Below are 12,537 nucleotides of genomic sequence, written 5' to 3' on the forward strand. Positions count from 1 at the left end.
AATTTATGGAGGGGGAAAAGGCTGCCCAAGGCTATAGCCTTCAAGGATGTGTTCTCCCTACTCTGCTGAAGTTGGAGGTCCTTGTGTGGTGGGTTTTAGAAATCACATGTACAGAAGGTTCTGCTCCACATCTCATGCTTGTGGCCTTCCCTTTGGGGCAACTCATTGGTCATTGTGATTATAGGATGCTGGACTAGATGGACCTTTGGCCTGATCAGCTCCAGGGCTCTTAAGATGCCAATAAAGATCATTCAAACTCATCTTTCTGCCTCCTTGACCCATGTCAGTCTATTCAGTAAACATGTTTTTCTCTTGCTCTGCACCTGCTCTTCTGAAGTTCCAGAGGAAACCTCTCTTCCCTTTACAATTATCTGAACCACAGCGATTCATTCCTATTATTTACAGAGTCCAAGGGATCCTTACACCTCGCCCTCAAATATTGCATTTGGGAACAATAACATAAACATCACAATTAAGGGCAGCTGGAGGATTATTTCTTCCACTGTGCCTGAAGGGTTTGATGTATAAAATATCTCATGTGCCACAGAGTCCTTGGGGCTAAGATATAGGGCAGGTGAGGGGGGAAGCTAAGTTTGTGCAAAGCTTAATCAGGACTTAGGAAGCTGCCTTTGAGATCTGTACCATCTGCTGACTGGCAACAGCTTTCCTGGAAGGGGACATCCTCAGCCCTGCCTGGAGAGGTGAGACACGATTGCACTTCACACCTTCTGGGTGCAAAAGAAGATGCTTGTCCATTGAATCTCTGGCCCTTCCCCTCAACCCCCCTTTGACCCTGAGGCCACAGCCAGACACTTCCCTTTATTTGTCAAGTCACTGCAGCTTCTGATTTGCAAGAATGTGGGGTTTCTTCTGAAAAATGAGTGGTGGGAGGAGGAACAGTCACGAGCAAAGTGTAGCCGATAGACCTAGAATGATAACACTGCTTCTGGTGATGTCTCTCACAAACTATGGGATGCAGCAGAGGGTAAAGTGTCAATCTAGTTTGATTGGTGATACAAATTCTCCTGTGAATTTTTACCGGCCAGCGGACCACCTCATTGGTGGAATCATAGCCCCAAGATTTTTTGAAAATCTGCATTTCTTCACATTTTCCAGCTGCCCCTTCAACAGAATTGAGATGTAAGTACTGATGTATTGATGGGATTTATTTCTGATTCCTAGCTACTCTCCAGTTTCCTTGATGTACCTGTGTTACCCTTGTTTTCTGGTAACCCTGATAAATCATTGGCTCCTCTTTTTTTGTTGAGGAAACACCTCATTCAGTGGGATGCAATACAATTGGGAGATTTGGGTAGGAAGATAATGTTACACAAAAGCAGCAAGCACCCTCTTTGCTTATAAACCCGTAATATAAGGTTTATAATGTTGTGGGTCTTTCCTGGGGATTGAAACAAGAATGCCTGTTATTTTACTTTATTTATTTAAAGATTTCTTTATGATGGTTCAGACATTATTTTATACAGTGGTACCTCAGGTTAAGTACTTAATTCGTTCCGGAGGTCCATTCTTAACCTGAAACTGTTCTTAACCTGAAGCATCACTTTAGCTAATGGGGCCTCCTGCTGCTGCTGCACTGCCGGAGCACGATTTCTGTTCTCATCCTGACGCAAAGTTCTTAATGTGAGGTACTATTTCTGGGTTAGCGGAGACTGTAACTTGAAGCGTATGTAACCTGAAGCGTATGTAACCCGAGGTACCACTGTAATGCAATTAAAGTAACTGGCTACCAGCATGAGTCTGACCAAACTGCGGGAGGCAGTGGAAGACAGGAGTGCCTGGCGTGCTCTGGTCCATGGGGTCACGAAGAGTCGGACACGACTAAACGCCAAAACAATAACAACAGTAGTTTTGATATATGCTGCTCTCTGAAGAATAACTTGTTCTCTGAAATGTAGGAAATGCTTCAGGATGTGTTTGAGTTGCAGGTCTTCTGCAGTAAGCAACGTTGGAACTAGACAATTATTTAACCCATGCACAACAAAATCTATCAAGCTGCAAATTGTAAATGACTCCTGTGCTTCGTCACGTGCAAAGCAGCTTGTGGGCTCAATTGGGCTCCAGGAACTTTTTCTCTGGCATCCAGCACAGCCAACATAACTAAGACTTCTTGGCTGCTCTGTGGGGCTGCTCTCCCCATGCCCCCATTAGAAATATGCAAATCATTACTTTGGAAACCCGTTTTGTGAGACATTGCCTGGGAGGTTGTTTTATACAGTGATGGGTGGTAACCACTGGACCTAGTGGGGCAGCAGCCAAGGAAGAGTTGTGTTCTCGTTTTGCCTCCCTTCTCCTCCTTGCAAAGATACTGTTGACACTAATACTGGTACACCTCCGCCTTACTTTCCCCTGCCACCTCGCCTCATTTCTTATTTGCTTTGATTAACACAAAAAAGAATGTGACTTTTATTTTCACTGAATTGAGGGTAACTGTTTGACACGCTATTTTTGCAGATGGGAGATGGTGAGGAGCTCACACGTTCTTCCATTCTCCCTTGCTGTTCAGGATATCAGTAATAATCCCAGGCTCTTACCAAACATCACCCTTGGCTTCAGCTTGTATGATACCTCTTTTCAGGGAAGAATGACTTCTGATGCCCTGATAGACCTGCTTGCTGGTGGGAAAATCAATATTCCAAACTACAGGTGTGGAAGACAGAAAAAGCTGTTGGCTGTTCTTGAAGCGGGTGAATCCGACATCTCCACACACATTGCTAGCATGTTGGGCATCTACAAGATCCCACAGGTAAGAACTGGGTTCAGGTCCAACACACCAGGCAACATGTGCCACCTAGTCAGACTGTAGGGAAAACTTAGGATAATGTAACTGATTGTATTGCTTACCTTACATTGTACACTGCTTTGAAACATTGTCTTTTATGAAGTGAAGAGCCATAGAGAAATAAATTGAGCCTGGAACCTTTTGCATGGCAAGTACAGTTGTTTAATGTGCACTGAAATGGGAAATGCACAATGTTTCTGAACAGTGGTACCTCGGGTTACAGACGCTTCAGGTTACAGAAGCTTCGGGTTACAAACTCCGCTCACCAAGAAATGTTTGCTCCAGGTTAAGAACTTTGCCCCAGGAGAAGAACGGAAATTGTAATCCAGTGGCGCAGCGGCAGCATTAAGCCCCATTAGCTAAAGCACGCCTCAGGTTAAGAACCGTTTCAGGTTAAGAACAGACCTCTGGAACGAATTAAGTTCTTAACCCGAGGTACCACTTTATTGTATACTGTGAAGCATGGTTGGAAACTTGCAGAGAAGTTAGGGCTGGATGAGATAACTGTTAGGGGGATTTGTAGCTGGTTGACTGAGGGTCCTCTTCTGTGTTTGATACAGTGTGGACATGGTAATTCATGCATTGGTGACCTCGATTACTGCAATGCACTCTGTTGCCAGCATGTAGCTCTAAAGTGTGCTCTAGCGACCCAATCACTGAGCTCTTTGGGGGAGTCACTGTTAGTGGTTCCCAATGGCTCAGATGCAGTCTCTCTGTGTGGTTTGGGAGCTGCATGGTCAGGGGAAAAACAATGCTGTCCAGGGTTGTAAAGAATAATTGGGTGCATTCTTTCCACCTTGGATCAAATCTACGCTTCCAGGTGCCATAAGAAAGCTGCAGTGATAGCGCAGGATAGTGCGCACCCCGGAAATGATCTCTTTCAGCTTCTGCCTTCTGGAAGAAGGTACAGGGTTATCAAGACTAGGACAAGCCGCCTGAGAAACAGTTTCTATCCAAATGCGATTTTGGTTTTAAACACAATGTAAGGTAGTCTCTGTGGGAGTATATTGTATTTAATTATGGGGTATCAGAGTTTCTAGGGGGTTAACCAGGCTGGGATAGCAGGCTTGTTGGTTTTTGAATGTCTGATGTAGATTTTTTCAATTTCATTGTTTTGTATGGGACAATGACAATAAAGATTATCGTATCGTATCCAACAGAAGCCATGTGTTCAGCATTTGGGACCCATTTTTTTTTTAAAAAACCATCTTTATTGAAAATTCAAAAAGTGCATAATTATATCTGCACCGAACATGGTGAGACATGGAAATAAAAGAGAGAAAAAGAAGAAGGAAAACAGAACCCGCGTAGAAGGGAAAATAAAGGGGAGAGGGGAAAAAAACCAGAACTGTATATTTTACAAAGTTGTTAAAGCCCTGGTGCTTTACCATCTGCCACATTTGTGATTTTTTTCTCATCTCGGCTTCTGATATTGGAGACATCAAGAATGGTTTTTTTGTGTATTCTAGCCCTGGTAGTTTTATTTTTTTGAACCCCGCCCTCCCCGTAAACTCTTTTGGTACCTCTTCTGGTTCACTATACAGGTCTGAATAGACTTTCAGGAAGTGGTTGTTAATCACTGTTGGAGATGTATGCACTTCATGCAATTCACCTCTAATTTGTGAGATTATTGAGTTTTCTTTCTTTTGCATAAGTCGCTTCACAAGAATCTTACCTGCCTTTCCACCTGCCTCCCAATACTTTTGTCCTGTACACATAAGCATGAATTCAACTTATTGGGACAGTATATTTTTCCTTACTATTTTAAAGGTTTGTTGTTTTTTAATGTGATAAGTATGCTATAATTCAACCTCTAATAAAAGCTTTATACGCTTCCCATTCATATATCCTAGCGGTCAAAGTCTCAGTATTTATATCAAAGAATTGTTCAGTCTTTTCAGCAATTTTCATACCCAAAATTAAATAGCGTCCATTTTCATCACTAATAACTTGTTGTGTATCCACCCTCAATCCTTTTCGTATCAAGATAATGAGGCCTCTTGCATTGGAAGCATAATTTGTAGTATATACCAGTCCTACTCAATCCTTCATTAACACTTTTTTGTCTTGTTCCAACAAATGTGTCTCTTGTAAATAAGCGATATCAGTATTTAAAGATTTTAAGTATTGGAACATTACTTGCTGTTTTTTGGAGTCTGTCAACCCTTTTACATTTAAACTAACTAACTTCATATTGTATTATTAATTTCCTTTTGGCCCCTCTTATCTTGGTCATAAATCCAATATTCATTGCTACAAGGTTTCTTGTAGATGCATATAGGTATATATACAACCTGCCATTCATACACCTAAATCACCTTACACATAACTCTTTATATAATTTGGCTTTATGGACCCAATGCTATCAAACATTAGCATTTTGGATCCAATATTATCAAACTCCTTTCCAGTTGAGGATTGGCAGGCCACTTCGCTACTGACTTTCTGGGGCCTACTGAGGGATTTTATTTTATTTTTTCAGGCAATTTAATTGAAGTTTGATTTGAAAATTTTACCTTCTTGATTTTTTTGGATTGCATCTTTTGAAACTGCTTAGAGACTATTGCGGTTAAGCAGTAGAAAAACTGCTTTTTTTATTAAAAAAAACCCCATTTGTGAGGTTTGCCCTAATTAAATTGACCATCACCTTTCACATAGAAGTATCCACTCTTAGTCTTAAAAAAACAAACCACCAGTCTCTTTTTCTTTCCTCACCAGCTCAGTTATGGCTTTGTTCTTAATGATGAAGCCCAGTTCCCTTTTGTCTACTGGATGACCCCAAAGCAAGACACTCAGTACCACGGGGTGGTCCAACTCCTCCTGCATTTCAGATGGACGTGGGTCGGCCTCTTTGCTCCAGACAATGACAATGGAGAGAGGTCCCTGAGTACCTTGATGCCTCTGATGATCAAAAAGGAAATTTGTATTGCCTTCACAGAAAGAGTAGAACATAAGACTTGGCTCTGGATACCCCATGAACTACCTGCCATGTGGAGAGAAGTCAATGTATTTGTTTACACTGCAGACTCTCAATATGGACTTTATATAATCATAGAGGTGGAATCCTTATTTCAAAGGGTACAAAGCGGGGGGAAAGTCTGGATAACCACAGGCCTTCAGAACAAATTCTCCTTATGTGATACTGACTGCTTCCCGTATGTGCATGGCTCTTTGTCCTTTGTAATGAAGACTAAAAAAAGGACGAAAAAGGACTACTATGAGCCAATGTCCCCAACTAGTTCAAGCTGCATGGCAAATGTATATGATTGTTCATATTCAAAGCATGCCTTGTCTCTGAGGGGCTTAACAAAATGCAGGGAGAAGGAGGATCTGCAGTTGCTGCCCCAAGAAGAAATGGAAAGAATCCAGTCGCAAGACAGCTACATCAATTACTTGAATATCCAAGTTGTGGCTCAGGCCTTAAATGCAGCATATTCATCCAGATCAAAGCGGATTTCGATTGTGGGAGGAGGAAGAGGAGGAGGCAGGTTGGAACGTCAAAGTCTATGGTCATGGCAGGTATGTCCGTTCCCTTTTGCAAACTGCAGTTCATTGTCCCATGATGTCTGGAATCATCATGCTAGGATCACAGGTAGCTAGCTGCCTTGCACTGAGCCAGACCATTGGTCTGCCTAGCTTAGTATTGTCTACCTTGACTGATTAGCAGCGCTTCTCCACAGTTTTTGGAAGGGAAACTTTCCCAGCTCTGCTTAGAGATGAATTGGGGATTGCATCTGGGATCTTCTGGGTGAAGGCAAATGCTCTACCAACTGGGCCTCTTCCCCCATCATTCTGCATTCAGAGTCAAACATTGCAGCAATGCCTTGTATTGATTGCTTTCTACAAATGTATAAGCCACCCTTCATCACTTAAGTGGGATCCCACTGTGGTTTCCATTAGAATGCAATGAACAGAAAATAGGAATGAACGAAAGAATAATCCAATTGCACTGTTTTCTACCAACCCGGCTCCCAGAGAAGGGAATCCTTCCAGAGTCAGGGGAGGGGCACATCAGAAATGGACATACCAGCCAATAATTTTTTAGCAGCAACTTACAGACTAAGTTCAAAGGCAACACAAGAGAGAGAGAGAGAGAGAGAGAGAGAGAGAGAGAGAGAGAGATGTAGAGCTAGTTGGAGAATGCTCTAATACAGGAGTTATCTACCTTTTAGCAGTCTCCTACCCTGGAGTTCCCCCAATCAGTGCAGTTTTGAAAGGTCTAAACATGTAGAATCTAGATTTGATATGAATATCGAGGTCGACTTTTTTTTTTTTACAAAAATTAATAAGCATACTAGGACTAGACAATAACATTTTCGTCTATCATTAGACAGCAATACATTTACAAGCTTTTGCAACCTCACAACAAATGGAGGGAATTTTTAACCTTCCTTACAATCTTTGACTTTCAGGGTAACCAATTCCACTGGAAAGTCTCCATTATACAGTTTCCTTTATGTGGTTATTATAGGGAAAAGAGGATCCTGCAATAGAAAGATGACTTTATCCTTATTAGAACTTAGTGTTTTGCCCTCAATCAAGCCATCTTGATCATTCTATCCATATTTCGCCCAAAATCTTAATCAACCTTTCCAAATGTAATGATGCTGACTTTGGTCATCCCTAAAATACAGAAGCGGAATGAGGGGGCCAAATAATCTATCATAGTCGCTATGAGTTCAGATGAGAGATGCTGTGGAGTAAATCTGCCGTCCAGCTGCTTCCCCTGGGCCAAAACTCTGTGGAAAATGACCTAGGCAGAAAATGTCGCCACAGTCTTTGTCTGTGAATTACTTTCAGTTTGAGTCTGAGCGTGCTTCGGCACAGAGAGGATGTCTCCATGTTCCTATGGTGATTTACTGCTTGAAAATAAACCCTTTTAGAGATAGAAGAAACTGTCTCTGGACTTTTTACTCCTTCTCCTCACACGGAAGGCAACCGCTGCGACTCTGCATTTCTGCCTAGGTCGTTTTCCACAGAGTTTTGGCGCAAGGGAAGTGGCTGGACGACAGATTTATTTGCATAGATGCTCCTCATTGAAAGAAGATAAGGATGCAAAAAATTAGTGGCGACTTAACCAACATGGGTTCACGTTCTCTCAATGCTGGAGTTTCCTCTGTCATTCCAGCTTCATCCTTTCTTGAAAGAAGTCCGCTTCTATACTAATACTTCAGCTGATGGACAGTACTTGGATGAGGATGGGGCAGTGGCCGCTGACTTTGATATCGTGAATCTGGTGCTGTTTCCCAACAGTTCTCTTGCTAGAGTGAAGATTGGGAGAATAGAGAGAAAGGGGTCCTCAAATATGAAGTTCACCATTAACCTGGAAGCAATTGTGTGGCCCAATCTATTTAAGAAGGTAGGGGATATTATATTTGTTATTTGATTCACTATGACATGTGCTATGCTCTAACAACATTTTGAATAGTACATATGATGCTTGGACTGCAATCTTGTGCTCACTTCCCTGCAGCTAAGTCCCGCTGAGATTACTGAGACCTGCTCTTGAGTAAAATCTCAGCCAAAGGCACAAATGCTACTGACACTTTCTCCCTGGTGCTCAATCTCTTTATGTCTAGATAGTGCCTCGTTCAAGATGCACAGAAAGCTGTCTCCCAGGATTTGCCAAAAAGGTTCAGGAAGGGAAGCCGCCGTGCTGCTATGATTGTGCTCCCTGCTCAGAAGGGACAATCTCCACTCAGGAAGGTAGGGGAGGATCTCAGAGGAAAGGACCTTTGATAGGAGGATGGGGCTAATTTCTGAGTCACTACAAACATGATGTTATTAATGGCACCTCATGAATGAAATACCCTCTCCAGGGGGGCTCCCCTATTGCCAGCCTTCAGTGTCCCCCCCCCCCAACACCAGGAAATCTTATTTGTCCATGTGCTCAAGCATGTAGAATTAATCTGAATTTAATGGTGGTAGCTCTTCTACAGAATTTTAATTTGTGGTATTTATATAGTTGTTTTCTCATTTTGACTTCTACTACATAATCCGTACAGTTTTACAGTAGGACAGGTGAAACATCTTTCAAATCCACCCATTCATCGTTAATGATTAACTCATAAGAAACCTCAAGGATTCAAGATGAGCACTGCTTAATAAGATCAAAGCATCATGTTTTAAGAGAAGCCAGTGGGAATGAGCTGATGGATTGATTCTTTTCTGGCTGTGAATGTTTGCCTCTCTCCTTCCCTACAAAACAATCTTTCCTGATTTCTCCCATATGCCCACCTTTCCTCAGAATTGAAACAGCATAAGACCATTGTAGGTGTGTGACTGATATTAGGATACTGAAGTATCTTTTCCTCTATGCAGATGCTGATGAATGCACCAGTTGTCCAGAAGATCAGCATCCAAGTGAGGACCGAGATCGATGTGTCCCCAAAGCGATTGTCTTCCTGTCCTATGAGGAATATTTGGGGAGCCTCCTAGCTTCCCTTTCTCTCTTCCTGTCCTTAACCACAGGCTTTGTGTTAGGAATCTTCATTAAATACAAAGAAACTCCCATAGTCAAAGCCAACAACAGGGACCTCTCCTACATCCTCCTCATCTCTCTTCTGCTTTCCTTTTTGTCCTCCTTCCTCTTCATTGGAAGGCCAAGGAAAGGGACCTGCCTTCTCCGACAAATGGCCTTCAGCATCATCTTTTCAGTTGCTGTCTCTTCTGTGTTGGCAAAAACCATCACTGTGGTGCTGGCCTTCCTGGCCACAAAGCCAGGGAACAGGGTAAGGAGATGGCTGGGGAAGAGTCTGGCCAACTCCATTGTCATTTCCTGTTCCAGTGTCCAAGTTCTCATCTGCACCATCTGGCTGGGGGCCTCTCCTCCATTCCCAGATTCTGACATGCATTCCCAGCTTGGAGAGATCATCCTGCAATGCAATGAAGGGTCTGTGTTCATGTTTTATGGCTCCCTCAGCTACATGGGCTTCTTGGCTGCCATCTGCTTCACGGTGGCTTTCCTAGCCAGGAAGCTACCTGGAAATTTCAATGAAGCCAAGCTGATCACCTTCAGCATGCTGGTCTTCTGCAGCGTTTGGGTCTCCTTTGTGCCCACCTACCTGAGCACAAAGGGGAAATACATGGTAGCTGTGCAGATCTTCTCTATCTTGGCCTCCAGTGCTGGACTCCTGGGCTGCATCTTCATTCCCAAATGCTACATTATTGTACTGAGGCCAGATCTGAACATGAGAGAGCATCTGACAAGAAAAAGCTAAGCATGACATTTGATTCTTAGCTGTATAGCTACCATAGAATCATAGAATTATAGAGCTGAACGTCTCATCAGAATCTTGATTGGAACCACAGCTAGTTGTTGGGATTAAAAAATATATATCTGGATCCCTGATAGCATTTTTCAGAGGGTTCCAGTAAACCCCACAAATACGTGCACGTGCGTGCATGCGTACATATTATTCTTATTATTTATTGAATTTAGGAGGTCTTGGGGTGGTTCACAGAATAAAATCAAAGTATAAAATCACAAAATATATAATCAAAATAAAACAACACCCCAATAAACCTCCCCCCACAGCATATTCAAGCAGTTTCCTCTTACTGCAATTTGCAGCTAACCATGTATATGGTGAGGCAAAGGTCTCAAAACAGTATGGACCTCATTTGCCAATATAAAACTGCTGGGGAATTGGAGAGGTGTTTCACAATCCCCTTTGACTAAGGATGCATTCAAATTTTTGTCACCACCAAGGTGGCGGTGGTGGCAATTGTGCTCCATCATAATCAAAGGGGATTGCAACACACCTCTACAGTTTGCGGGATCAAGCCCTTTTCTCAATTAGAACACCATCCTACTGCTTTGATTAGGTTTCAAGCCCTCACTTTTGAAGCACGATCAAAATTTTCTGGTTCCAGAAGTGCTGTGTTTATTCCAAAAGTGGAATCCTAAACTGTGGGTCCAGAGCGCAGCTCAGACAAGTGTTTGCAATTCCCAAACCCCAGCATGGGTGCATCCCATGGGCAAGGGAAAAATATAAAATGGCTCCACCAACACCATACATTAAAAGCCTATGTATTCCCCCGAAGAATCCTGGGAGCTGTAGTTTAAGGGTCCAGGGACTGTAGCTCTGAGGGGTAAACCAGGAATGTAGTCAGCTGCCTCATATTGAGTTCATGGAGGCTTAGTGTTGTCGAGAAGGCATTGGCTCTCTAAAGTTTCCAGTGCAGCTCCCGGAAATGACATTGGGGATCAAGCCTGGGACCTTCTGCATGCAAAGCTGGTGTTCTGCGGCTGAGCTACAGCCCTTTGTCACGCAGCTCCCAGGATCCTTTGGGGGAAGCCCGTGTGCTTAAATTGGCTGGTGTGGGTGTGACCTATCTCTCCTCTCCCAAGGAAAGAAGCAACTGGGGGTGGGCATAAATAGAAGTGTGTGAAACTATGCACAGGAACCTATGGCCCTTGAGATGTTTCAGGACTCTCCAACTCCCGTCAGTCGCAGCCAATGAACCTGGATGATAAGGTGTAGGAGAGGCATTGGGGTCCCTTCCAACCCCACAAGTCCATGGTTCACAAAGGGGCAACAACCCTGATTGAGCTGGCAGAGGTGGTCTCTGGCATGGTTTTGTAGGAACATAGTCATTCAGAGTTTGCCACTGAGCCCAGTTGAGAGTCCATGGCTTCCATGGCAATCATTGGGCTTACTCAAATTGTCATTATACCAGGCACATCACAATTGGAAGGGAACAACCTTAAATACAAGATTGGGTAGCTGGAATGCACTCTATCTAGGTCTTTATTGAGGTATTTAGTAATCCACTGAGTAGGTCTATTTACAATTGTGTAGTAACATGTTTAGACAAATCTATGGAGGGGGGAAAGGCTACCCAAGGCTATTGCCTTTAAGGATATGTTATTCCCCCCTCTGCTGAAGGTAGGAGGGCCCTGTGCGATGGGTTTTGGAAATCACATGTAGGGAAAGTTCTGCTCCACATCTCCTGCTTGTGGGCTTTCCTTTGGGGCAACTTGTTGGCCATTGTGATTATAGGATGCTGGACTTGATGGGCCTTTGGCCTGATCGGCTCCAGGGCTCTTAAGATGCCAATAAAGATAATTCAAATTCATCTTTCTCCCTCCTTGACCCATGTCAGTCTTTTCAGTAAACATGTTTTTCTCTTGCTCTGCACCTGCTCTTCTGAAGTTCCAGAGGAATCCTCTCTTCCCTTTAAAATTATCTGAACCACAGCAATTTATTCTTATTATATACAGAGTCCAAGGGATCCTCACACCCCACCCTCAAATATTGCATTTGGGAACAATAACATAAACATCACAATTAAGGGCACCTGGAGGATTATTTCTTCCACTGTGCCTGAAGGGTTTGATGTATAAAATATCTCATGTGCCACAGAGTCCTTAGGGCTAAGATATAGGGCAGGTGAGGGGGGAAGCTAAGTTTGTGCAAAGCTTAACTAGGATATAGGAAGCTGTACTTTGAGATCTGTACCATCTTGTGACTGGCAGCAGCTTTCCAGGAAGGGGACATCCTCAGCCATACCTGAAGAGGGGAGTCAGGATTGCATTTCACACCTTCTGAGTGCAAAAAAAGATGCTTGTCCACTGAATTTTTGGCCCTTCCCCTCAATCCCCCTTTGACCCTGAGGCCACAGCCAGAGACTTCCCTTTATTTGTCAAGTCACTGCAGCTTCTGATTTGCAAGAATGTGGGGTTTCTTATGAACAGTGGGTAGTGGGGAGAGGAATAGTCACAAGGCAAGTGT

At 43.2% G+C, this 12,537-nt stretch overlaps 1 protein-coding gene across 1 annotated transcript; it reads left to right on the forward strand.

Annotated features, from left to right (window-relative positions):
* Positions 1 to 2,602: 2,602 nt before the first annotated feature.
* LOC144326779 (vomeronasal type-2 receptor 26-like) lies at positions 2,603 to 10,020 on the forward strand. The gene is made up of 5 exons (XM_077923590.1): positions 2,603 to 2,764; positions 5,519 to 6,319; positions 7,929 to 8,159; positions 8,380 to 8,506; positions 9,122 to 10,020. Exons 1-5 carry the CDS (start codon positions 2,603 to 2,605, stop codon positions 10,018 to 10,020), a joined length of 2,220 nt encoding a protein of 739 aa, XP_077779716.1.
* The last annotated feature ends 2,517 nt before the right edge of the window (positions 10,021 to 12,537 follow it).

Source organism: Podarcis muralis, chromosome 2 (genome assembly GCF_964188315.1).
Source record: "Podarcis muralis chromosome 2, rPodMur119.hap1.1, whole genome shotgun sequence".
NCBI classification, from domain to species: domain Eukaryota; kingdom Metazoa; phylum Chordata; class Lepidosauria; order Squamata; family Lacertidae; genus Podarcis; species Podarcis muralis.